Source organism: Balearica regulorum, chromosome 4 (assembly GCF_011004875.1).
Source record: "Balearica regulorum gibbericeps isolate bBalReg1 chromosome 4, bBalReg1.pri, whole genome shotgun sequence".
Lineage (NCBI taxonomy): Eukaryota > Metazoa > Chordata > Aves > Gruiformes > Gruidae > Balearica > Balearica regulorum.
This window is the reverse complement of record NC_046187.1, coordinates 73,490,461-73,516,368: the sequence shown is the minus strand read 5'-3', so window position 1 is coordinate 73,516,368 and position 25,908 is coordinate 73,490,461. Positions and strand designations below refer to the sequence as shown.

General features: G+C 47.2%; 1 protein-coding gene across 4 annotated transcripts in view; it reads left to right on the top strand.

The window, feature by feature from the left end:
* Nucleotides 1-977: 977 nt before the first annotated feature.
* FGFR3 (fibroblast growth factor receptor 3) overlaps nucleotides 978-25,908 on the top strand; it is a 55,379-nt gene continuing 30,448 nt past the window's right edge. For all 4 annotated transcript variants that reach the window (XM_075752688.1, XM_075752687.1, XM_075752686.1 and 1 more), the window contains exons 1-3: nucleotides 978-1,095; nucleotides 1,309-1,534; nucleotides 23,014-23,277. In XM_075752688.1, the coding sequence (XP_075608803.1) occupies nucleotides 1,357-1,534; nucleotides 23,014-23,277 (442 nt within the window). In that variant the 5' untranslated portion in view covers nucleotides 978-1,095; nucleotides 1,309-1,356. The remainder of the gene's footprint in view (nucleotides 1,096-1,308; nucleotides 1,535-23,013; nucleotides 23,278-25,908) is intronic.

Genomic DNA, 25,908 nt, shown 5'->3' with positions numbered 1-25,908 from the left:
TGGGGTTTTGAGGCCCCCTATGCAGAATATTTTCAGCTCTGATAATATTTGCATCTATTTTCGGTGAATGAGCTGCTACGTCAAGGGGATTAAAGCAGAGCTGTGACTTCCCCCGTACGAAGCAGCTCGGATGACTTCTCGGCAATAACTGATGCATGTCACTTAAGCAACTCGGCTGTGGCGGGGTTCTCTGAGATGACCACAATATCCCAAACCATAACTACGATAGGGACTAGATCATCGTAATCGTACCTAGATACAAGTGACATTTAATCGGATTTTATTAAAGTACTTTGTCCAGTTAGTGGCAGCAAACATGTAGAGTCCGTGGAGGCTGTGATCGCTCCCTCCCATCAATAAAACACAGCGATTCTGGGTGTTTGGTGGGTGAAGTCAGGGTGCTCGAAGCGGGTTGCACGCTGCTGGCTTCACCTCAGGGTACAGCGTGGCAACCCTGCCGGGGAGTGGGTGCCTTGCCCTTTTGCTGTGGGAGTCCTCAGGCTGAGCCAAAGCTTTGCATGCAGCTTACGGGCTGCCCCCGACCCGCGAATCCCCCTTCCCTGCCTCTTTTCAGAAAATGCAGTTACAGGGCCAGAAAAAGAAAACACACGGGTGTGTTTCGCGGCACGCGATGCCACTCTGGAGCCACAATGGGAGCACTGCCGTGGCGTTCCGAGCCAACTTTAATCTCATATATATGGGAAAAGGGTGCCCGCTTCACCCCCGGGACTTGGCGGGAGAGCGCAGCCCCTGATCCACCGCCTGCCCCGAGCGGCACCCGGCCGTCCCCTTCCCCCTCCCGGCTGAGACCTTCCCCCCCCCCACCCCCCCGCGCAGCCCCGGGGGCCGGGCGCGGAGCGGAGCGGGCGGTGGGAGCGGCCCCCCGCGGCGGCGGCGGCGGGGCGGGGCGGGGCGGCGGGGCGGGCGGCCCGGCCCGGCGGGCGGGGACATCGGCGGCCGCCCGGCTCCGCGCCCGCACCGCCCAGAGCAGACGCAGGAGCGCCGCAGCGGCGGGCGGGAGGGCGGGCGGCGGCTCCTGCGGGCGCGCTCGCTTCCCCCATGCGCGGTGCGCGGCCAGCCGCGGGGCTTGCGCAGGTAGGCGCCCCGCCGCCGCTCAGCGCCCGGGCTGCGCGCGTCCCCTTGCGCTTTTTTACTCCCCCCACCACTTTTTTCCCCCCTTTTCCTATTATTTTTCCTTGTTATTATTATTATTATTATTATTATTATTTTTCCTTTTTCTCCTCCGTGTCGGCACCAGGGGTGAGGGGTTTCTCCTCCCCCTGAGCGCCTCTCTCCCTCTCCCGGCAGCGCGGCGGCGGAGCGGAGCGGTGAGCGGCGGCAGCATGCGGCCGGGGGATGTCTGAGGCGGGCGGTGCGGCGGCGGCCGCGCTGCCCCGGCGCCGCGCCGGAGGCATGCGGGCGGCCTGGGGCTCCGTCTGGTGCCTGTGCCTGGCGGCGGCCGTCGGCGGGATGCCGGCGGGGCGGCGGGGCGGCGGGGCGGCGGCGGCGGAGAGGAGCGGCGGGCAGCCGGCAGGTAAGGCTGCGCGGCCGCGCACACGTGTTCCGCGCTGCGGCTCGGACCGGGGTGGGGGGAATCGGCCGGCGGCGGGGGCCGGGTTTAGCGCTGCGAGCCCCCTTCTCTCGGAGAGTGGAAGGGGGGCGGATGGAGACCGCCGGGAGCCGTCTTCGGAGCGGGAGTTAAAAACCGCGCGGGGCCGGGGAGGTGGCAGCCGGGCCGGGGTGATCCTCCTCTCAGCGCGGCTCGGCCAAGCTGCAGAGGCGCCCTGGAGTGAAAAACTGCCTTTCGCACGATCCCTGTCTCCCAGGAGCCCTCTCTCAGCGCTGGCAGAACGGGCAGCCCCCGGGGTTTGACCCGTGTCTGCGCTGGGAAGGAAAGATGCCTCCGTGCCTGTGTAGCGCGCATCTTCAGCGCACATCAGAAATGCTCTGGCTCTGTGTGTGTGTGTGTGTGTGTGTGTTTGTGTTCGGGTGGGAAAAGTAAGGGAGGGTCATTTACATCCACATCTTGGGAGCAAAACTGGAGTTGGGGCAACTCCGGGCGCGCACACGCTGGATCGCAGCTTAGTAAGTGCGGCTGTGCGGGGAAGGGACCAGCGTTTCGGGGAAGCCAGGAGGGATCTCCCCTCGAGTGCCAGCACTGGAGTTACAAGTGAAAAGAAGTTAACACGTCGGACAAAACTTGTTTGGTTTTGTTGGGTTTTTTTCTTTTAAATATATACGGCGGGTCTAAAACGTCGTGTCTCTCTGATACGCCTCAGCTGCTACCTGAGTCCCTGTTTATTTTTCAAAGCTCTTTAATGGAAGGGAGCCCCCTCGCAGCCCCCCGTCTTCGAGATTGCATGTACCCGGCAGAAAGTTTCCATTGTTCAGGAAAGGGTTTGAAGCCTGTTTGCCAAAAAAGTGACAGGGGAATAAATGGGCTTCGTGGAGGCTGGGGGGTGGGGGCATTACTTTCATACCCCTTTTGGTTAAAGCTATAAATCACACAGGGGGTTGGTTTTGTTTTCAAGAAAGTCCTAATAAAACACCAGATTCTTAGTGTAACTCGTTTGGCTCATTTTTCACAGCCAAAAGAATTGATTTATGGGGCAACATTCAGCGACTTGGTCAGAGCAGGTGAGGTCGGTGTGCGGGAGGAAGCGAGCCGCCTGCGCTGGTCACGGGTGGGAAGCGGCAGAAACGAGGTGTCCCTAATTCTCCCTATTTTAGCGTGAAGTACGTATTGGCGCTGTCACTTTGGGCACAGTTGAACTCATGGGGGTGGGCAGCAACCCACGGGGGGTGAGTGGTTGCCTCAGCAGTCCCCTGGGTTTCCACCTGCATCTTCAGCCCATAGGTTGGGGTTGATGATGTGGTCAAGTGGTGCTAAACCCTTCCCGTGCTCCGAGACACCTTTGCACGTTACGGCTTTCGGATGCTGTTTGAATTGTTGCAAGTGGCGTACCCGGAGGTCGCACTGAGGGAAGCGTCCCCCTGCTGATGTCTGTGAGCTGAGTGACGGGTTGGGATTTCCAGGGGCTCTGGTGGAAATCCTCGGGACAGGCTCTCTTACCACTCTGTCAGCTTTCTCCAAAGTAAAAGTGTTGCTGTCAAAGCCCCTCTGTGCGTCCTGGGAGCAGGATTCGGCCCTGAGCAGAGGGCTCCTATTAGTCCCAGCACCCAGCAATGTGGGTTACCCCATCACTATGAGCTGCTGGAGGCTCCCGCAGGCGGGGGGCTGTGAGGGCAGGGGGAGCTTTGCGATGCCGGCAGCTCTCCCACCGCTGACCACGTGTGTGGGGAAGCGTGACGCCGGCGCTGCTCACCCAGCTCCACGCCAAAGCCAGCAGCCCCGCCAGCACGGGGGCACCCGCTGCCCGTCCGACCTGGGGGGGAAAAGGTTGTGCAAAAGAAACTGTAAAGAATATAAACCTTCAGAGCCAAGTAAAAACACATTTTACTTCTTCAGTCTTTTTGAATTGAATGGTAAAAAGCAAATTCTTTCTCCTAGTCAAATGGGCCATGGGGTATTGGCTCATTACTGAGGGTTGTTGTTCGCCGGGCTTTGCATTTACAGTCTAAGGCCTTATTTTCCATAAAGGGGCTTGGAAGGATTTTTCCCCAGTGATCTAATTCTCCACACGGGGCTGAGAAGGCTCTAACAGCTACCGCTTTGTGCCTATACTCAGCTACATAAAACACACATTGAAGGGAGGCATTCTCGAGGTATGTGTATGTTTGCTAATATGAATACTCGCTATTAGCGGAGGTGGAGGGGGTGCAGGTTTTAACATCTCCGCAGGGAGGTGTTCGGCTGTTGGCAGGAAGGAGGCAGATGGCGGGGCTGTTGCTGAATAGAAGCTAAACTAAAAACACCAGGGGCCTCATCTGGGCTGAGTTTCTCTTCTCTCCCTTTCTCGGGGCTGCTGCAGGAAGAACAATGTCAAATTTCCCCCCCCTTCTTCTTTTTTTTTTTTTTTTTTTATGAATGAAAGTAGACAGGCGAGGCAGGATTGAATGTGTATGTCATTCAGGGGCTATGACAGAGATGATTAGGGAGGTCAGTGAACTCCTTTGCAGCCTCGAGCATGCGGTCACTCTATTCAGCAGCCACAGAATAGACATCAATATAAAAAAGCCCGTCCAATTTGCATTAGTATTCAGATAAAGATATTACTTCGTACGATTTGTGAATGTCAAGTAACGCTGGCTGTTTTCTTAGAGAGCAGACCGACTGAAATGGCAGCATTTTGCTTTTAAAAACTTCTGATAACCGGCCTGTCTCCTGTAGCTGGTTTGTGTGTGTCTGTCTGCATATGGTATACGCAAAAAAGGGAATTTCTGGGCTTCTTACGATTTGTATTGCACTAGTTAGCTGCTAAAGCTGTCTGTGTGCATTGAAAGAGTTTTATAGAGAGCTGCTAGTGTTTGAGCAGGTTTGTGCGGGAAGGGGAGAGCTCTCCCAGTCTGTCAGGAGTAATAACCGAAGTTTCCTTGTGTGGCACTGGAATCAAATTGTCACCCAGAGTTACTGCACAGGCAGTTTTCAAGCCAAAAGAATGGAAAAGGTGCCGGTTTGGGATTTTAAGTTGAATGGGGGGGCACGTACTAATTCCTGTGACTTTTCTGCTTGGAAAGAACGGGTGATGCACTCGTTGCGATGTTTTTCTCCGTGCAACTGGGCTCTTGTAGCCTTCCAACATGCGCCCAGCGGAGGGTCCAAGGTGTAGGGTACAGCAGTCCGCGTCGCTTCGCTTTGTGTATCTGAGCGTTTCAAAGTTCACCCTGAAATTATAAGGGGATTGAAGTGAGTGCCAAATGGCACCAGCCATTCCTGGGGCTGGCCTCGGGCTTTACACATTAAAACACTCTAAGAAGTGTCTCTTATATTATTATTATTATTATTATTATTATTATTATTATTATATTGACAGTTCTTCATACTTTTCTGCCTGATACCAGAAACCCTTTAGATTCAGTGGGCAGCTCTGAGTGATACAGTTTTGAAATTAAAAGTTGATCCATTTGTTCTCATTAACAGCAGCAGCCAAAAAAGCTAATTGAGTCTTTAATGTTGAGACTAGCATATTTTACTGGGCAATAAAATAAGAGGATGATGAAATATGGCTTTTTTTAAAAAAAATAATCTATTTCTTACCTAACAAATAGCAAACCAGAAAGAAAGTCTGTTCCAGTGCAGAGACAGACTTATTAATGAATTCGATACTAGCTCTATAACTTCACGTCTTCTATGCATATTGACAAGGGTCATTCCAATTAAATCTAAGGATTTTTTTCTTTTAATTTATTAACAACCACTGAGTAGGGAATGTGATGAAAGTAGATCTGAAAATTGTCTAGCGAAGTGTTGATCTGCTAATTAAATCATGCAATTAAAGTAAGCCTCTCTGACCAGCATGTTAACTTTTACGACTTCGTCCAACAAATCTTCAGAGCTGTTCAGGAAAGCGTACCGGTCCCAAAGCCTGCCTGAGCGTGGTTTTTCAAGTTAGAACACTAAAAAAGTCTTGATTGCTGCATCTCTGCTACATCAGGACCATTTCCATGCAGTGGGACCCAGTCTGCTGCCTGGACAAAGCTGAAGTTTCACATGAAACCAGGGGAGGGCTTTTTTCCCCTCTATAAGGCTGGATTTTTTTTTTTTTCCTCTTAAAGTATGGTGAATAAAGGTGAACTTTGATATCCAACTATCTGCTCAGAAAGCTGTCCTCCCTGAAAACCTACTGCATATGTCTGCCGTTTCAGTTACAGACCCTAAAAGATAGAGAATCACCCCAGTTTCTGAGCAGTTAAAATTTCCAGTTTACAAAAGGGTTTGACCAAGACGTTTCTGACAGTGATCTGTCAGCTGGCAAACAGAGCTGACTGAAAGCATTAGCTGAACCTTAATTTCAGCTAAGGTTAGGGCATGGCCTGCCGCTAGGTTTTTCTGGCTGGTCACTGAAGTGTGTAGGACCAGCGCAGGCGCCGGGACGTGAGCTCGGAGGCTTCAGAATACGTGGAGAAGGGGCTGCGTTGTCCTCACAGTTTAGCTTTTGGCAATTTTTAGTGTATGTGGAGTAGAACGACCAGGAATGTTACAAATTCCAGTATTTTTACTAAAACTTCCCTCCCCAGTTGGACAGCTTTTTCCCAGCAAGGCTGGACCCAATACACAGACGATCAATTAAACCAACTTAATTTGTATTCTGTTTCCCTGTTTGAATACTTTTCTCTTTTTCCTAGTGTGCTGTGTGCTTATAACTTTTCCTGTGTCCTGGGGGTTTGTCTGGCTCTGCATACCTGTTTCTTCTTTTTTCTAACCCTTAAAACCAAGCGGCTTGAAATCGCCTGCTGACTCAGCACCATCCAAGCCATTATGGTTTGATGGAGCTGTTTCAGTGTTTGCCGTTTTGACTCTCTTAATACTGGTTAGTTAATGAACTTTATTCTCCTCAACGTACCAGGCTGGATGCCAGAAAGGATGGTGGCTTGGTAAAAATTTGCCATACCTCCTTTTTTTATTTTTCAGCAAATGGGACTGCGGTTCAGCAAAGCCATTCATGGTATGTGAAAGCGGGCAGTCCCGGCTCTTAGGAGGAGTAAATCCGATAGCACCCCCTATGCAAACACTGGGCTAAAACCATGTCTGAAGACACGTACGATGCCGAAAGCGCCTTAAAATACCTTGTTACACCCTGAATTTTTTTCCTTGGCCTCTTACATAGCTTATCAGTTTACTGTTTGCCCCTCTTTTGGCTGTTTACCTGGTGATCGTGTAAAAAAATTTACTTTTTCTCTGAAGTAGAGCTGACTGTCCCGGTGCCCCCTTTCCGATACGCTCACAGCTCAGGTTGCCAAGTGCCCTAGATATGATTTAAAGCCCTGGATGTGTGAAGAAGGGCTTTTATTCCTGTGGTGAATGCGGTATTCCTGGTGTGCTTACCCCTAAAGTATCTGCTCCTTGGCTTGAATGACCAGGAAGTTTCTGTAATATCAAAAGCAAACAAGAACTGTGAGATACGGGCTGAGTAAAACCTTTGGTAAACTTAGTAGTTAAAATGTGAAAGGTAATCAGACGTAAACCTGTCCTATTATTCTGATAGGCTGTCTGGGGGGTTGTCGTGTTCAGGTGGATAGGGACTAGCCAGGTAGTTAAATCAATTATTTTATTTTTTTTTGCTGTGACACTCAAGTTACACAATGTAACAAAGTTTCGTTTTGTTTTGTTTGGGTTTGGTTTTTTTGGTTTTTTTTTTGAAGAATAGCAGCACAGTCAAATAAGAAAACATTTATCCAGTAACTGCTTCAGTTTCAGATAGATTCATCTAAAAAGGTGTGGTATTTATTGCAGAGGGGGATGTAGGTCTTGTGTGCTGGCCTTGCTTTCTCAAATCCAGAAAGCAGGGGAAGATAAAGAGTTGGTTAAATAAAAAGGTTATATTAAAACTTGGAAAGAGATTTCTTTATCGTGCAGAACTGTATGCAAACACAATTACCATGTGCTTACACGTTTAGCATCTGTGAGATTTTGGGGCTGTGCCATTCGGCAGGTTGCGAGGGGTTAAAAGTATTAATGACTCAGAAGTGAGAAGGGTTCCAAGTTTTCGGGTGAGGAAAGGACGCAGTCTCGGATTGCTCTCTGCAAGCAAGTGAAGCCTCACAGGCTGCGGTGTGTGCTGAAGGCACCCTTCCCCGGGAACGCCGCGGCACAGGGATCCCAGCGTCGGTGTTTGCACCCAGCCATTGTACCGTGAGCCATTGAACTGCCTGCAGATGTCAAGCTGACACACGGCAGCGCGTTGGTCTGGGGGTTTTTTTCCCCCTCTTTTCCTTTTCACCCAAGGAGCCAAGCCATGGCTACGTCCCTTAGTTCGAGGATAAGGTTTTTAGGGAAAAGAAGTAACAGGCAATCATGGTGCACCATGACGTGCCAGAGACCTGCAAGGAGGGCTTCCCAGCTCCTGCCGTTCGATAACTGATGAAAGTGTTTGTTGGCTTATCTTCGTTTAATGCTTTTGTCCTAGAAATTGGAGCGTTTTGTAGTTGTGCCTTTATTGCACCTAATTACCTTGTGCTGTTCACAAGGAATCTCACTAAAATACTTCAGATGATGCAGTTAAATCAGTAAAGCTTTGGAGACCAGATCACTGCTAGGTTATAAGGATCACCCAGAAGTAATGGAGTTGAAGTGTTTTGGAGTTGACCTGGGGCAAGCTGGGTGTACGGGAGTCAGCGAAATAGTTGAATATTGCTTAGGGGCCAAACCTTGCGGTGGTTATGATGTGGTGCGTAGGTGAGTTCTCACTGATGCCAAGAGAGAGGAGCAATGCAAGGCAGCAGGCAAGAAGTGGAGAACTTGACTGTCGTAGAGCTCTGAGGAGGGTGCTGTGGACGAGAGCATCTCTGAAGGTCCTCTCACAAAATGCTGGCGGCACCTGGCCTGTGTGGAGATGGGGTGGAGATGTGGTCCCTGTAGCAGGGCCAGTGTCTCAGGAGCCACCTAGTCCCATGTGTTGCTGGTGGTGGCTCTGCAGAGGGACTTGCTGGGGGGGTTCTTCCTGAGGTGGGGAAGAGGAGATCATGTGAAGCCCTGAAGGTGTTTCTGCTCTGGGCTCCACAGGGTGCTGCAGGGTAACTAATGTGCATCACCCTGGACTGACAACTCATCCCCTCTTACTCACTCCCCCTGGGTAAGGCAAAATACGCATCTATGAAGGCTTTTCTTTTAATGAAAAGTGAGCTACGGGAGATGTTCCTGGATCCAAATGATGAGCCCAGCCTTTATCAACCTTATGCTTTTCCTGTCAAAAAACCAAAAAGCTCCCAAGAATTGGATTTTTAATTTCACTTTGCTTGGCAGAGCTTGTAAAGATTCTTCATGGCGAGTTTGGCTCCTGGTTTGGAGGGTTGTTGCTTTGTTTGGGGGTTTTACCATTCTCTGCTGCTTGTAGTCCTGTAAAAATAATAATGAGGTCCTGATCTTGCGCCTATTGAATCCTAAGCAAAAAAGCCCCCATTGATTTCCAAGGGAGCAGGCTGAAGCCCTTCACAGTGGTGGGAGCAGCTATTTAGCATAAGCAGGGATTATTTGGAAAGTTTTCTAATGACCCAAACATTTTAACAACCAGAGGAAATTCCGCAAGTAAAAGGGCTCCCCAGTTTGGGGGTGGGGAGATGCCGGGTGCCACTTCATGGGGGTGATCCCTGGCTCTCTGTCACCTCCCGTTCCTGTCGACCTGCTGTAACACAGACCTTCGCTTCCCATCCTGGTTTTTATAGCTCCAGCTTCAATGCAAGCGGGCGGCAGCGTCGCAGCCCAAACACGAGCACCGGAGACCACGGTGACGGCCACCGCCCGGGCTCCCGGTGACTCTGGCGTGAGTCCGGCACGGAGCCGAGCCGCGGCGCCCGCCGCCATCCCTTCATGCCCCATCCTTGGTTCCATCGTATCGGTGTCGGCCGGCATTAGCCCCCAACGCCGTGATCTGGGAGCGGCACAATGCGCCGGGGAAAGTGTTAATAATCCCCCGCGGGGGTCGGCAGGCAGCTGGGGCCGAGCTGGGGCTGATCCGGCCACGGGCAGGCTGGGGCTGCCGAGCTCCGGGGCTGCTTGCACAGGGACAGGAGCTGGCAGAGGAGCTTTCCCGGTGCTTCGCAGGCAGGCAGAGCAGAGCTGGGGAAAAAAGGAGTTTTCTCAGATGTTTGGGTTGGTTTGATTTTTTTTTTTCCATATATCTCCCTTTCATGTGCAAGACTCAAGCACAAGAAATTCGCTCCCAGCAAAATATTTCAGCAGCGTGTTTGGAGATGGTAGGTCTCAATCTAACCAATGATTTGATTTTTATTTAAAATTTTTTAACTTCTCTATATAGATTCCCCCAGGCGAGCATTTTGTTCCTAGCCGGTAGCAGGATCTGTGCAAGATGAGCATGCTGATTCCCTGAGATGTGCCTTGGGAGACAGCGGTATCGAAGCTAAAAGTGAAGGGGAAAAAAACAGTTGCAATGGGAAGATTAGGGAGTTAAAAGTGTGCCCTGACAACTAGCATGTGCAACCAAAGATAAATCCTCCATGAGCCTGTCTTTAATTAAAAGAATGAATGGAATTAGGCATAGTACCATCTCTCCTGATCTGTATCATGTGTATCTGTAGGAATAAAGCATTTTTGGGGAGGGAGAAGAGAAAAATATCAGATTTTAATCTTCCTTTGGTAGCCGATGTCTGCCTTTTGAAAGGGCATATTTCTCCCTGTCTTAGAGTACCCGGGCTTGTTGACAGTAAACAACTGTCACTTGGCAGTTTATGAAAGAAGAAGAATGTTTAAGAAAACATGTCCAGTTTAAATAGTTATGTTAATAGGCTGGGGATTCATGCAGCAGTGGGGGGGCTGGTAAATGGAGGTGCATAAATTGGCTGGTGTTTACTGCGTAAGAGATGAACTGTGAGGGAATGCAATTGGAAAAAAAACAAAATAAAAAATACATTCATTTTTATGGCCAGTGTGTTATGCATGATCTCGCAGCTTTCCGTGAAAGCAATTTTTTTTTTTTTTTTTTTTTTTTCCAGGGAAAACTCAGAAAGCCTCTTTCTTGCAGCGTGCGGTGGGTTGTGCCCCGGGAGGCCCCTGGGTGGGACGAGCGGCGGGGCTGGGAGCCCAGCACTCCCACTGACCGGCCCTACTGCTGCTCCACGGGCAGCACTTCGACCTTGCGGCCGCCCTGACGTGTCCTTCTTAGCCTTTGCTTTGCAGGGGTGATCGGAAGAGGAGACTGCAAGAAAACTCTTGCCTCCCAATTTGCGAATTGATTAATTACAGAAAGGAAGGGAAAAAAAAGAAGTAAGAAACGGCAGATAGTGTTCTCTCTGCATCTCTGCCCAAAGTTGCTACAAATCCATCACCCACCTTCTTCTGAGTTAAACACTCCTGAACGTAGCGAGTGATGAGCAAGTGTAAAGCATTTAGTCCAGCTTGGCCCAAAGGCATCAGAGTCCAAAGTGTGTAAGTGGGGGCCTGGAGTGAGGCACTTGAAATCTGTAATTAAGCATAAAGATAAGTTTCAGGCTCTCCAGGCTCCTGATTTCCCTGGCTTAGGAACAAGAGTATAAGCTGCTCTCAGGGAGTGTTCATGTTAGCCTTGAAGATACTCGGTAAAGCCACCCTCCTGCACCCCCTGCTCCCATCCTAGCTGGGGTACAATGTAAATACAGTAAATACTCTGAAGTTTACATAAATACAGTGTAGATACTGTGTTACAGATACTCAACCTTTCTTTCAGCCTTGGGTATCTTGGAGGGAGACACCTTGACAGCGGCACCTTCTCTTGCCTTGTTTCAGGTAGAGCAGAGGAGAGCTGCAGGAGCAAATGGGAACCCCCAGAGTATGCATGAAGGGGTCACATTTAATTTTCTTTTGGCCAGTGGTTCAATTAGTATTGCCATTATTTGGACAAGGAGGCAATGGAAACCCAAGTCTGAAACCTCCTGCCGCAGAAAGGGTTTTAGATCTGCCCACACAAAAAGGAAAATAACTCCTAGAAAATGTTTATTGAGTTGTACTGGGGCTCCAATCTGTGTATTATTTAGTGAAGGAATGAGATTTCTGCTTCATTTTTATGTGTAGGTGTGCTGGCACCTTGAGATTTGAGAAGACAGTGGGCTTCTCCATCAGGAAAGGCTTCGTGGAGGAATGGGGACCACAAAGGTTGCTGGCGGGGGACAGCAGGGCTTCCCCTTCACCCCATCTCTCTCAGTGCAGGGGCAAAAAGAGGCAGGTTTGTACCCACTGCTCTGGTTTTGGCAGTGGGTCGCTGCCCGCCCAATGCTGGATCTGGTGACCCCACGCAATGTAAATCCTTCCTGCGAGGAGCCGTCTGTGCTCTGAATAAGGTCATCTTGTGGGTGGAATGTGTTAGTCCTGGCAAAAAAGGGCCTGAAACCTCCTCAGGTGCTTTCAAAATATGTGTAAATGTCTGAAGTGGAGGTTTTCTCCCTCTCTGCCCCCTCCTCCCAGTGCATAGTAAATGAGGTGCGGACAAGCGGTGCAGTCTTTGCAGGAATCACTTCACCCAGTGCTCGAGCCTGGCTGTTTGGGGAATGAGAAGGAGCAGCCGGAGAAGCAACACGTGGTGTCTTGGGGCAGGGAGGAAGAGGAGGTGACCCTGAATTAGCCACCCAGCCTTGGAAAGGCAGTGGAGGGGCCAGACCCCAGGTTTTGGGTCATTCAAAACCTCATCTCACTGCTGTGGGCAGCTCTTGCTCCATTTACAGGTGTGTACTTCAGTGTGGATAAATGGGTGTAAATATGTGGGGAGGTTGTCCAAATTCATGTCTTCACTAGTGGTACGCGGTGGTGGTTCATCCACCCATCCCACCCAAGGGACCGTGGCTGAAGCTTAACTTCGATGCCTGACTTTCAGACAAATCCAGGTTGGGGGAGGGCTGCGGAGCTCGGTTTTTATCATCCACATTTTCCATCTGCCGGAGAGAAATGGCTGTTTTCTTTCTCCCTTGGCTTGCCTGTTGCGATGGCCATCCTGCTGTTGCAACAGCGTCCATCTCGGACGCTTGGATGCTCGTTTGCAGAGAGAAAGAGGTTTTGAAAGTATTTCTGATGGGGGAAGGAAGGGAAAAGCTGGGAAAATCAGACTGTGGAGGACGGGGCAGGTGTCCAAAGGTGCCTGTGGAAGGTCCCTGGCTTGTGCAGGCAGGACCAGCCATGTCCTGCTGCAGGACACTGGAAACAACCCTCTGCAGAGAGTCGATTTCTGTACAGCAGCATTAAAATAGCTCTGTATAGAGGTGTCTGACTTGCTAACTGGTATTACCGGAGCCCCGCGCGGTACAGGTCGTAGAAGATGATTATTTGGGGACATTAAAACTGCTTGAAGGGAGTGGGAACCTAGACACGCATGACTTCCTTGAACTCTCTCTTAATTTATTACGTGCATTCCGAAACCCACCGTAATAGATACGGTTGCAGGAGACCATTAAAAGGTCTGTTCTGGTGAACCTGATGCCCTGCTGTTGCTGCTGGAAATGATAAACCACCGCGTTTGGGTCGGATGGTATGCGATGCCCTGTGTGTGCGCGCGTATGCATGGAAGCCGCTAAGTCCTGCTAATTTAGGGATTGTTTTCCAAGTCTGTTTTCTATAACTCCGTAGACTTAATACAAATAAAGAACGGACCAAGTTTCCTGTGAGAAGCACAGAACAAACGCTAAGCGTGGGATTTGAATGCAGAAAGGTGAAAACACAAATGTATACAGAAACAGCAAGTCAAACAAGCTGAAAAAATATTGTAAGGTTGATTTAACAGAGCAGTGAACTCAAAGCTGTCTAATCCCTTTAGCAGCCTTCTTTAAAGAAGAGAAATAAAAGAATTTTTGACATCCACTTTTCTTTTGCTATCTCTCCCAACTCTTCCTAATAATGCTGAAGGATAAGAGTTGAGTTTAACACAAGGACAAAGTGTCTCAGCTTTAGTTAGATGTGCTTTTTAAATAACAAAATCTTCATTTGTCATTCGCAACTTCAGATTAAAGTGGATCAGACTTCACAAAAGGAGATTACTGTTAAACTTCTCCAATTTGGGTACCTGGCACCTAAATCTCGCTTGAGGCACTGAAATAGCAGGCTTGGTTTTTGAAAGATGCTGAGCCAGGTCAGGCTCTGCATTTAAGTCACTTAAGCACTCTTAAAATCTGGCTACTCATTTTGATGCCTAGATATGGATTTCTGGGCTTAATCATTGACCTTTGCATTTCAAATGTTTGGCCTTTGTTTTCTTTACTAAGTATGCAGACAGAGTGGCCCCCAAATTAATTTTTTTTTTTCCTCTTACACAGCTGAAAACAGCTAGCAGAGAAGACTTGGAGTACTGCGTGTTATTACGGAGACGTAGAGATCTTTGAAAAATAACCATTTTATGTAACTCAAGGGAAACTTGCAAAAAGGGGAATATTTACTTATTTTCATTCACATGAACATGACCCGTCATATATCTAAAACGCACAATCAGTTGGAAAAAAACCCACCCAAACTACCCTAAACCTTTGCCCTCTCTTAATCTGTGTACAAGAAGGGGTTTTTTTCAGATGTGCTTCCCCCCCCCCCCGAAATAGAGGCAATTGATAGGCTCATAAACAAATACCAAACATTAAGTCCTAATCTCCATATAGAGGAGCCTGACCCTTTTTATGGAGAGAGAGGGTAGAGGGAGGAAACGGGGCCAGGAGTTTGAGGTTTAATGCTTATTAAAGTTTTAGTGGGTGGGAAAATGCAATCAATAAATTTTGTTTAATGCCTCGAAACTGGTGTTAGTTTTCACTAGCTACACTGGAGAGTAGTTTTCATTTTGAAACTAGGACACTCGTAGTTGGAATGACAATTAATGTAGAGTGAATATGGTCCCAGTTGGAAGCCGATTTTTTGAATAGCATGAAAACCCTCCCCACCTCCCCGCCTTGGCTCCGGAGTGGAGCAGCTTCCGTTTTTAATTAGCGAACCAGGCAAAATTTAGCTCATTGTGTCTTTCTGCTCCTTTGGCCCAGTGGATAGCTTGGATTTCTCCATCTTGCTGTCATGAGGCTGTTCTTTTTTTTTTTTTTCTCCCCCCTCAATTTCGATGCGGGGAGGAAGGGGGGGGCTTCAGGATACTTGGGATTAAAGTCATTGTTCGGGGGTATTTGCCGCCAGCTGCCTGCATTAAATGAAGATTAGAGGAGCGCACATTAAAAGTGCGAGGGAAATGGAGAGGAGCTGGGATTTGGGAGCTGCATAGCTGTGAACCGAAGGGGAAAGGTTGGGGCTTTATGGTAAATTTTTTCTGATGCCATGTGATCTCAAAGCCCACTTCAGAAAAGCATCACAAGTAACTGCCAGGGCCAGGCCTGCCCGGGAATCGTAAAGGGATCCTGAGTCTTTGCATCCTGAAAAAGTTCCTCTGAGGTAAACCTAAACTTCTGGGCCTGGTGAACTTGCTGCTTAAAAACTTATCTGCAAGAGCACTTAAGAGGTGGTGAACATTTTGCTAGAATTCACTAAGTAGCTGAAAACCCACCCTGGAGGTCAAAAATTCAAAAGTAATGGAGTTGTGAAGGATTTTAGGAGGGAAATGAGGGTGTAGAGGAAGAGCCCAGAAAAAAATAACTCAAAATAATTTTTCAACAATACATTCTTATTCTTTTAAGGATTTATTAAGACAGTTCAAAAACATCTCCAAAGATTGACTTTCTCTCCTTTCATTATGCTTTGTGGAGCACTCATTTGCGTAATCTGTAGTTCTTGTTGCAAACTTTGCTAATTGCTTGGTGTGCGTCACCTACAAAACTCCACCAGGTAGCCTGATCTGGCGAAGCAGGAGGGATGGCATGGAGCACTGATGCTGAAGAACACAGGTTTGCTCAGAGCTTCCACGCTTCGACAGGACCCAGTCCTGCTGTGATGGGGACGAGCTTTGCTCAGTCTGTTGGGACGCTGGGAAGCCTCACTCTGTGCCTCAGTTTCCATAGCCGCCTCCATCGGCTTTAGAAAGGGGTCGTGGCAATGTAAAAGCATCAGCCATTTTGTGGTGGCATCTGTTGAGATCTAGCCGGGATGACCCTGCTATGTTGTGCTATGGCTGGGGCCAAGCTGGCCACCATTTTTCAGAGGCAACAAGAGGCAGACACCAAAAAGACAACAACTTGTCGGCACAGTCTCTTGTGTTCCACCTAGCATCAGCCCAACGGGTGTCCTGTCACTCTGCCTTGAGTAGGGAGCAGTCTGGGTTGACCACATTTGGCCTCCGCAGTCGGGTGAGGTGGGCTGTGTGACATGTGGGCAAACCAGCTACAAGGACGCGCTCTCTTGCCCACGTGCCAGGCTGGGACTGGCGTGGGCTGCTGAGATCTGATACAGCTCATTGCTGCCCTCCTCTTGAGTAAAGCACAAAGGCTTTGGCACCTGGGAGAGCAGGAACCATCTGCATGGGCATCCTTGAGGTGCTTCAGCATGAGCTGGGAGCTCTCATAGGACACACAGACCAGCACAGCCTGGGGACCTCGGCATCCCCACGCTGCTGTGTCTCCGCTCCACCGTTCCCTGACTTGTGGGACAATTCTTTTATTTCTGTTAAAAAAAATGCCAAACCTCAAGGAGTACAGAACTGTGAGATAGATACGGGTAGTGATTGCACAGTCTGGCCAAATTTTAAGGAAAACTCCCATCGCTGCCTGTTCCTTTAAGCCAGCAAAGCCCCAGCTGAAGGCTGTCCTTGGGACAGGCTCTGGGCTCCCAGCAGCAACCAAAGCTTTGTGACTCTTGGGTTTTGCATTCCCATTTTTGTTAGGTGTAGCCAGGAGACCCCTTTGATTTGTTCTCTTGGGTTTTTTTTTTTTCTTCCTCAGGGCTTTCCAAGTGCTACAGGGAAATCCTCCTGGCCAAAGTGTTTTTGTAACTATTTTAGCTTTGTGACGATTTATTTCTTCTTCTAGCTCTCAGCATCTGAATTGGGTGATTTGAGAAAACAGTCCATTAAAAGGAGGATACTGTAGAGTCCTGATGAATCCTGTTTTCTACTTGGCCGGTGGAACAGAAAGCTAATTGCCAGTAGTAAATCCATTCAAAGGAGGGCTGGAGGGAGGGAGAAAAGCTAATATTCCTCCTTGAATGCCATCTAATCTCTGAAACCTTTCATGCAGATGTAAATTAGGATTTGCACAACAGAGTCAACAGTTGCTCCATAGATAAGGCAGATTTGCAACATCTGCTTTTCCATTCGGGAAGGGAAGCTCTTCCAAAGTCGCTGTCGGGGATAGCCAAGCTAAACACGAGAGATTTTTTTTTTCTTTCCATAATCTCTTGTCTATGAAGAAAGCTGCATATGACAGAATTAAACCTGGTTATCATTCTGCTAATTCTGTAGGAAAAAAAGTTTGCTTTCCTCCTAACACAGACCTAAAAAAAAATCCCCACTGGATGTTAATACAGTGCAGCACACTTGTTGACATCTTTGGAAGACATGTTGTCTGGTAACAATTGCATAGGCCACTGTGGTGGTAATACAGTATAAACAGTTTACCTTGCATTATTATTAGGAAAGCTATTTTAAGCTTTTCCAGGAGAACTACCACCCCCCACCCCCAAGCAAACACATGCAGTAGGTGAAAGATAAAGTGGCACCTTCAGATGATGGAATCAAACCCTTTTCAGACCTGGTTTCCTAAAGGCACATTTCTCGATCATGGTTTAGGCTTTTACAGAAGCAACCAGATTTTTTAATTTTTGCTGAGGTGTGAGCCCCACTGAGCCGGGGAGGTAACTCGGCTGACCACTGTTTCAGGAAATAATGTTGCTTTGGCAAGGCATCCCGTGCTGCTGTGATTGCTGGAGCCCCTTCTTCCTGGGATGGCTGCAGCCTGATGCTGGGAAACGTGCTCCGAGAGGGGTCTTCACCTTGGAGGGGGAGAAAAGAGGGGAAGAGAGAAGACAGGATATATATAAAAAAATATAAAAAATATAATACTTTTAAAATTATATATAAAATGTTATATATAATATATAAATAAAACACTATATATAATATTATGCATGTATGTATAGTTATATATAAATTTAGAAATATATTTAATATTATATATGTAAACCACATAAAACTTCTGGGTTTATATATTCTATTTTGCTATGTCAGGCTGGTGATGTGCCCTTTGGGGTGGCATGGCTGTGGCCAGGCAGGGATGCTCTGCCACCGGCACCGTCGTGGCTGCTGCAGAAAGGAGAGGAAGCTTTGCCTTGCATAAAGCACCACCAAAAATACACGTGTAAAAAGTACCCCATCAGCTCCCCGTGGTACTGTGAGGGTACGCGGTGACTTTAGGTGAGCTCGCCTTGCTGCAGGGGCTGCACAAAAACATCACAGGATGCTCATGGGGAGGTGGCACTGGGGCTGCCTGTCATCCCTCCTGGCTGCTTTTTAAATTAAGGCCAGTCCCAAGTGAACAGTGTTCGGCAAGAAAAGTGTTTTATTTCCCTTCTGGGCAGCAGGGTTTGCTCTTCCTCGTGCAGAAGTCCCGAGGTGAGGTGAGGAAGCGGCCCCATCCCATGAGCAGTGACACAGATATTGGGAAAAACACTGTTGTGGGGGTGAATAATACTGTGGGCCCCTTTTAACACAGGTGGGACACTTGTTTAGAGGACACGGCTCCAGGTCTGAGCCTGGAGATAGTCTGTGTGCTCTTTACCATCATGGCCTTATTCATCCCAGCGATGCTGGGGCTGGGGGGGGTTTCCATATCCCTACAGCAGTTAGCCACCAACTTGGTGGCTGTAACCACCATCCCCCTGGGAATGAGGTACCAAGCTCAACAGGAGAAAGCTCCGGCACGGTTGCTGTTCTGTGATCCTATAATATATCCTATCATGGTAGATTTGGTACAATAAAATACACAGAACAAGAAACATTTTCAAATTAACCCGAAGAGAGGAGTGCGTGGAGTGCTGCTATCTTTCTGTATGTTAACATGTCAAATGCAGCTTGTCCATCTTGAAAGAGGAAAAATGTGATCCACTTACTTAGAAATGAGCCTCTCAGTCCATTCCACCACTGGGCTGTGAAGCAATCCCCAAAAGCCTCTCCTGGATTGCCAGGATTGAGGGTGGAGTGAGGAATATTTTGCTGGTGATACTGAAGGTTGTGTGTCTTGAGCCATCTGTGGTGGGAGTCCCGGTGGGTTTTGGTTGTGTGGTGATGTGTGCTGGCTGCGGGATGCTCGCTGGAGTGGGATGATGACGATGATGATAATGATGGGGGAGGTGTGTACCTGCCTGAGCAGTCCCTCCGGAGGCTTCCAAACACTTTGATGTTTGGAAAAGCAGAATTGTGGGAAGCTATTCCAGGAGGAAAAACATAGGTGAAGAGAAATAACCAGATGGACTGTCCTGGAGCCAGGACCCAGCACCTTGTGAGGTGCTGTGGGGCCCCAGGGCTCCTGCACCCCATCGAGCCTCCCACGGGCACCGTGCTTCCTGCCACAGCACCTGGAAATAGTCCCTGACACCGAGGAGGGCACCAGCCAGCCTCTAGGTTGGCTTGAAGTTTTTGGGAGGCCATAAGCAGCCCAGGAATACTCTGCCACCCTTCACCTTCTCATCCTTTTGCACCTAAAAAATAAAAAACTGCATATTCTCCTGCAGTTCTTGAGAGCTGCCTATGTTAAAACCAAAATAAAACATTTCCAGGCTCAGCCAGAAACAAGTATTGATGTCAAAGAGGAACAGACATCTGATGGAAATACTGACACACTTAAGTGCTTGGAGCTGCGAACCACACAGAAAGTGAATTATTGCTGGGATGAGCCAAACAGCTATGGAGATGAAGTATCTTATCCTTATCAGTGAATACATACAAAAGCATTTTAGCATTGCTGGGCCAGCTCCTCCTTGTGGAAGGTGCTTCCTGGCTAGTTGCTGCCTTCTTGCTCCTCTGAACAGCTTAAAAATTGCCCCTCTCTCTGTGGCACGTTTGCTACGAGCAGCAGTGATGCTGCTGCAAGTGCTGATCTCCATCAGAAGCGTCTCTTGGTGATTCTCAACTCATTACTGCTTTGGCTAAACTAATAAATGGTTGAATTTTAGTCATATCTTGGGAGCCCACAACCTAGATTGCCTCCTTCTCTCTAAGAACCCATTAAAGCTGCAAACTCATTAATCCCTGCTCTGCTGGCAAGTGGCAGAGTGGGCTTCCGTAACCCCTACATGAGTTAACTCCCCAGTAATTTATACCTGTCTACTGCGGATTTTGAAAAGATGCTGTTCATGTCAACTAGATCCCAAATGGGAGTTTTCTTTGGGAGAGCTGGGGGGGGGGACCTTTGCAACCTGACTTGCAATAGAAACGCTTCAGGAAGGTTTTAAATGACACATGGGGATAGCCATTTGCCAGCAGCAAGGATGGTTTTCTTAGGACACAGGACTGAGATGTGGGAGATGTGTGTTCGTAGGGCCAGTAAATGTGAAAGCCTGCCTCCCCGCAGCTGAAGAAGTCAATCTGATGGCTGGATGCTTGGCCTCAGGAAGGACAACTTCACGTCTCCTTCATGTCTTGGTAGTGGAGGAACTGTCCTTGTTGAGGAGGTGTTGGAAACACGAGGCACTTGCAGCTGAAAGGTGGGAAGGATGTTCTGGGCTCTGGGCACCCGGTGGGAGACGTGAGCTCTGGTTCCCTGCTTTGAACTTCAGCTGTTCTCAGCAAGGAAATGAGACTGTTACATTTATCATCATATTTGAAAGCTGTGTGAGGAATAATAATAGTAAAATTTCATTCTCCAAGGTTGCAGTTGAGCAAAGGGCTTAAGCAATTAAGTGCACATTTAAGTACTTTGTGGAGGTCTCCAATTTGGGTCCTGTTTATTTTTTTAAGCCGTAGACATATAAACTGAAATTTGAAAAACTGGTTAAAGAAGTGAGATTATAACCGTGAGTAACATTCTCCTTTTAATTCGCCACTCCATCTTTCCATATATTACTCCCAATCAGTAGGAATAAAGTCAGTGGGACTGAAGTTAGCATTTAACAGTCATTAGGATATCTGCTGGAGACCAGCTGGGGAGATTGAGGGCAGAGATGCCAAAATAAAGTTGTCAGAAACAAGAGATGATGCTTCTTTCCACAGAAGAAGCTTCAGACCCCAATCGTTCTGCTCTGAGTCTAAAGTGAATTTCCTCTTCATTTCAGCATTCATTAATTATGTTTTATAAAAATAGTTTGTTGCTTTGTCATTAACCCAGGTTTGATATGGCTTTCAAAAAAGAGTGATTCCCTTTTAAATGGCTAAAAAGTACAGTTTGGCTTCTGCTTAGTCTGGGCCTGTTCCTGTTTGGTAGGTTTATGATACAAAAGCCAAAATATACAAGTCTTGATCATTTGGCAAACAGCTTGGGTAAAACTGTGTATTTTGTGTGGCAGAACTCTGCAGCTGCATGGGGTTTGTTTTCCAGTAGATTAAATTAGCAAGAGCTTCCATCAGAGTCAACAAATAAAGATCAGCACCCAATCCTGCAAGTGCAAAGCTGTATAGAGGGCTTTTTAATTGGAAGCCAAAGTTGGTACCATTGAAAAAATCCTTACAGTCTAGAAGAAGGAAGAAAAAAACCTGAAAGGAACACTTAAACTAGAATATTTCTCAACAGTATTTTCCCCAAGGATATATCCCAGTTGGGAAGAGACCATGGGCGAACGCTCAAATGTCGCAACAGGTGCTGATCTGATAGGAAGGAGATGCTGGAGCTTTGCCTTCTTTTTACTAAAAGTATGCACTTTCAGGGAAAATCTTTTTATTAAAAGAAAAAAAAAAAAACAACCAACCAACCACCCTAAACCTTTGACTGTACCAATACCACAAAATTCTGGCCAAACCCTAAAATATTTGAGTTGGAATGGCTGCCAGGGTATCACAGGAAAGGTTCTTTGTAACCCCAATGAGTGTGGGCTTTGCCTCCTGTGAGACGATACCTCCCATGAAATACCACATTTTCAGGCCTCCAGGATTCTTCATTTCTACCCTGCAAGGCTATTGACTGAAACATTTTTATATTTTTACATTTCCACAAGAATAAAAACGTGCGTGGCAAGAAGTAAAAAGCAATACATTTTTCTCTTATAACCTGCTCCAACCTTTTCACTTAATGGCAGAAGAGCAGCTTCAAGCCAATGCCACATCCTCGGGTATTCAGAGCTGCTGAAATTGCATTGGTTTCACAGTCAGGTTGTGATCTATGAATACGCTTAAGCTGCAAAATTAGGATCTCTATCCATATCTGATTACTATCAGAGATCAATTCAGGCCATCTGGGTTTGGATCATGGGATTAAGTTCAGGCCGATCTGTTTTGAATTACTTTTTACTTGTTAATTATATAATCGTAGCACCACAACGTGGAATAGGATCCCCCCTGATACACATTGTACAAAACCAAGAAAACTCTTACTCCTGGCAGAGCGTACAGTCTCAGAGCAGGTGTAAGCCAGAAGATACAGGGCAATGCCAAGTGAAAACGTTGGTTAGCATAGGAGAATGGCAGTCTTGCTGCTGATCCACTGGGTTGAGGGCAGCTGTAGAGGGCTAATTCTTCTTCATTAAACTGGTATAAAGGATGAATAAACCATTCAGTGTCAAGAGTGAGTTTATATGTCACTAAAATGAGCCTGAGGACCATCAGATGCAAGAACCACGCTTTCAACATGCCCCACATTCCTCCGTGGGGAGACTTCTGAGCTTAAACCTTTCCTTGTGTCATTATCCTACGGTAAAACAAAATTCTCCAGCCAGCGGCAAGGTTCACTGTCCTCACTAGTGAAACAAACTGCCGTAGCTGGTAGATAGACTGAAGAAATAGGGATTTCGGTCTTTGGTTCCGGATTTCTTTGTTGCACAGAGTAACTCCAGCGAGCTGGTGATGGGTTCATTTATTTTAGTTATTCCACCCTGTGTCTTCTGTCCCTTCTCCCTTGTTTCCTTCAGCCCACAGAGGTTGCCTTTGGGCCACCCAGAGTCACTTAAGAATTTGGGTTTATCCCTATTTCTGCTCCTTGTGTCCACTTCTTGCTGGGTCTCACAGGGGTTGTGGACAGACTAGTAGGAATAAAGAAATCGAGATCCAGAGACTGAACTGTGAACTTTGCGGCACACATACTTATTTCTGCCAGATCACCTCCCCGACACAACACTGGGTGTTGCAGTGACCCTGCATAGAGGTCCGTGCTGTTTGTTGTGGTGCACCTGGTGGGGTGGCCATGTGTTGGTCCCTACGGGTAGAAGCCATCCTTGTAGATCAGCCAGAGACCTGACTGTAGGGTGCCCGGCTGTCTTTGTGCATTACCACCTGCCTGGGGCAGGCGGGGCTCAGCTCTGGCAAGGAGGTGCTCTGGGCACGTGGAAGCATCAGTAGGGCAAATATAAGTTTCTTTTTGAAGTGCTTTTTCATTCTCTGACACCTGCTCTTATTTATTCATTTCCATTTCTTTCTCCATTTGCAGAATACTTGAGGAGCGAGACCGCCTTTCTGGAAGAGTTGGTGTTTGGAAGTGGAGATACCATTGAACTTTCCTGTAACACCCAAGGCTCTTCTGTGTCTGTTTTCTGGTTTAAAGATGGTATCGGGATTGCACCTACCAACAGAACTCATATTGGACAAAAACTTTTGAAGATAATCAATGTGTCCTATGATGACTCAGGGCTGTACAGTTGCAAGCCACGGCATTCCAACGAGGTCCTGGGGAACTTTACGGTCAGAGTTACAGGTACGTTGAGAAATATAGCTGCCTCAGTGATTTTTTTTTCAAATTTTTTTTTTTTTTTTGCCCCTTCACATATTCAGCACGGCTGTTGCTTTGTGGTGTTCTTCCGTACTTGGTAGGTCTCTACCTCCCTGGTAACTCCTCACAGTGATTAGACTGACAAAACAAACCAGTTGAAGAATGCTTGCATGCCCATACCAAATGTTAAAGCTTGATGTTAATACCGAGAGAGACTTAGAAACGGTGCTAGTCAGATTAAACCCCAAATCCCCCTTAACACTCAAATAGATGCAATGCTACATGTGCCTTTGAAGTCTTTTGTGAGTGAGTGAACTGTGGCTCAGGGAGGTTAAGTGACTTTTCTCACTTTATGTGACAAATCAGTGGCAAAATTGCATGTAAAAGCTGGAAGTTCCTGAAAACTGTTTTCCTATTGTAGCTGATAAATCTCTTCATTCCAGTTATCACAAATTACTGGTTTGTTTCGGAAGCAGCTTATCTGTAAACTGCGTATCTCAAATACGTGCTTCATCAAAGGTACTTGCTGGGTTTCATATATTGCAAACAAGTGCCGTGTTAGCAAAGCACATGCTGTCATTGGCCATATTTTCTGTGATTAGGACAGTGGGACAGAACAGCTACAAGCTGTCCAAGCCTGGTTCACTAAACAGAGAGTGCCAGAAAAATCTGTTGTTCCCAGATAGCTAACTGCTAACACTGAGTTCATCTCCATGATTGCAGGCTGCTGCATTGGTAAATGGATAGTCATCACGGTAAGCAGATAGAAAACCTCCCGATCACATAGATTAAAAGGCTGAATTTTCAGAATTAACCCCTTGTAGATCTAAGGTTTTGAAAACTTTGCTTTGCCCTTGTGTTGTTGGAGTTTTATCAAGCATCCCTAAACAGTAGGTCCTTGCTTCCAAAAGTTGAGTTCCGTCGAAAAGCAAGGGGCTCGGTCTGAAAACCAAACCCAGAGATGTTTGTGATTGTAAATCACATCCACTCCATAAAGGGCTTTCTCGTGCCAGAAATAGGATTTTGTGTAAGTGAGAGAATCAAACCATCGTGAGAATAAAAGCTCGTTTCAGCAAGCCTTCACCAACATCTGCTTTTCATTGAACCTTACTGGAGATTGCTGTGAATGCTTCAAGGTCATATCAATTAAATGGTTAAAGAAGTATTTGGCCCTTGAAAAGCTTTCTTTAACTAGGTACGATTATTGGAACTATCCAAGGAACTGCAGGTTGTTAGAAATGTTACTCTCTTGGTTTTTTTAGGTGACATTAAAATGCTTTTGAGTTCAAGGGGCAGCAGGGAGGCAGAAGAGGGCAGCTGGTTACACGCTTAAATAAAACAGCTGCCAGCCCCAAAAGTTCGTAAATTGAGAAATTGTTTTTAATAGTGGAAGGGCTGATAATCCTCTGCTTTTAAAAAGTTTAAGCCCCTGTGTTTTTCCTCTTTGCTAATAATAGCTAATAACAGCTTAAGAACAAGCGAGTAACCTGAACCTGCTTTCTGACAGCATTATGAGTCTTTGATTCTATTAGCCCACTGTCATTACCACCAAAGTGCTGGTAACGTGGGAGTCTCCGTTTTAGCTGTCAGCAGCACTTGTTTTAAACTTTGAAGCCCTGCTTCATGTGGCAATAGTGGCGCCTCTCATATGCTCAGATATTTCTTCATAATTAGTATTGATTGCTCAGCGTGGTACTGCGGAGATGAGATTGTTATCGGAGATTTGTCGTTTGTGTTCCCACTTCTTAAATGTAATGCCAGTGATTAGCTCTGTTACCTGGTCAGGTATTTATGTGGATATCTGATGTTCAGGGCTGGAGTTGTTCTCTGCATTAAACTGGTTTAAATCTGTACTAACGAACTGGAATTGCTCCAATCTGTATTCTTAAGTGAGCAAAACTAGGCTGGGTATATTCAGAATAGCTGAATGTATGTGTAAGTCCCATTTTGAGAGATGATTCTAGGAGCATATCAGGATTTTCCTACGTGGGGCCATGAGTTTTGAATCGGCAACAGATTGGCTCTTCAGCAGCAACTCTCGGAGTGCACAGTGAGATGCTCGATGCCGAAGGTAGAGCAAGGAGAAGCTGGAGCTGGCATTTCAGGGTTGAAAACCAGGTTGATTAATAGCAGGGTTTGATCTCTTTAAAATGCCTCCCTTGACAGACACAGGCTTGAGTGTTTTGCTAGTTTACAAAAAGAAACGTACTGTCCTCTTAAAACCTGAGCACTTGAAGAGGATCGTAAATAGAGGCTGCATACCCAAACCGCTCTCCAGCCCTGTTGGCAGAAGCTCCGTTTCTGCAACCATTTCACGCACACAACAGCCTTTGCATTTAGTGGCCGAGCAGCACCCCTGTGACGAGCACGGACTGCAGGCTGGTACAGCGAAAAGAGCTTTCAAAAGACTAAGCTCTTCAAAACAGGAGACTAAAAAACTTATCCCCTTTCGATTCATAATTAAAGCCCTTTTGGGAATAGCATCTAGCAGTTCTTGCTGATGCCAATACTCGTCAACTTTTGAAAAGGATTACTATTTTGGTAAATGATTAACAACTAGCTTACAAATTTTTAGTCATCTTTTGAAAAAACCTGGATAGGACAGTAGCTCTGAAC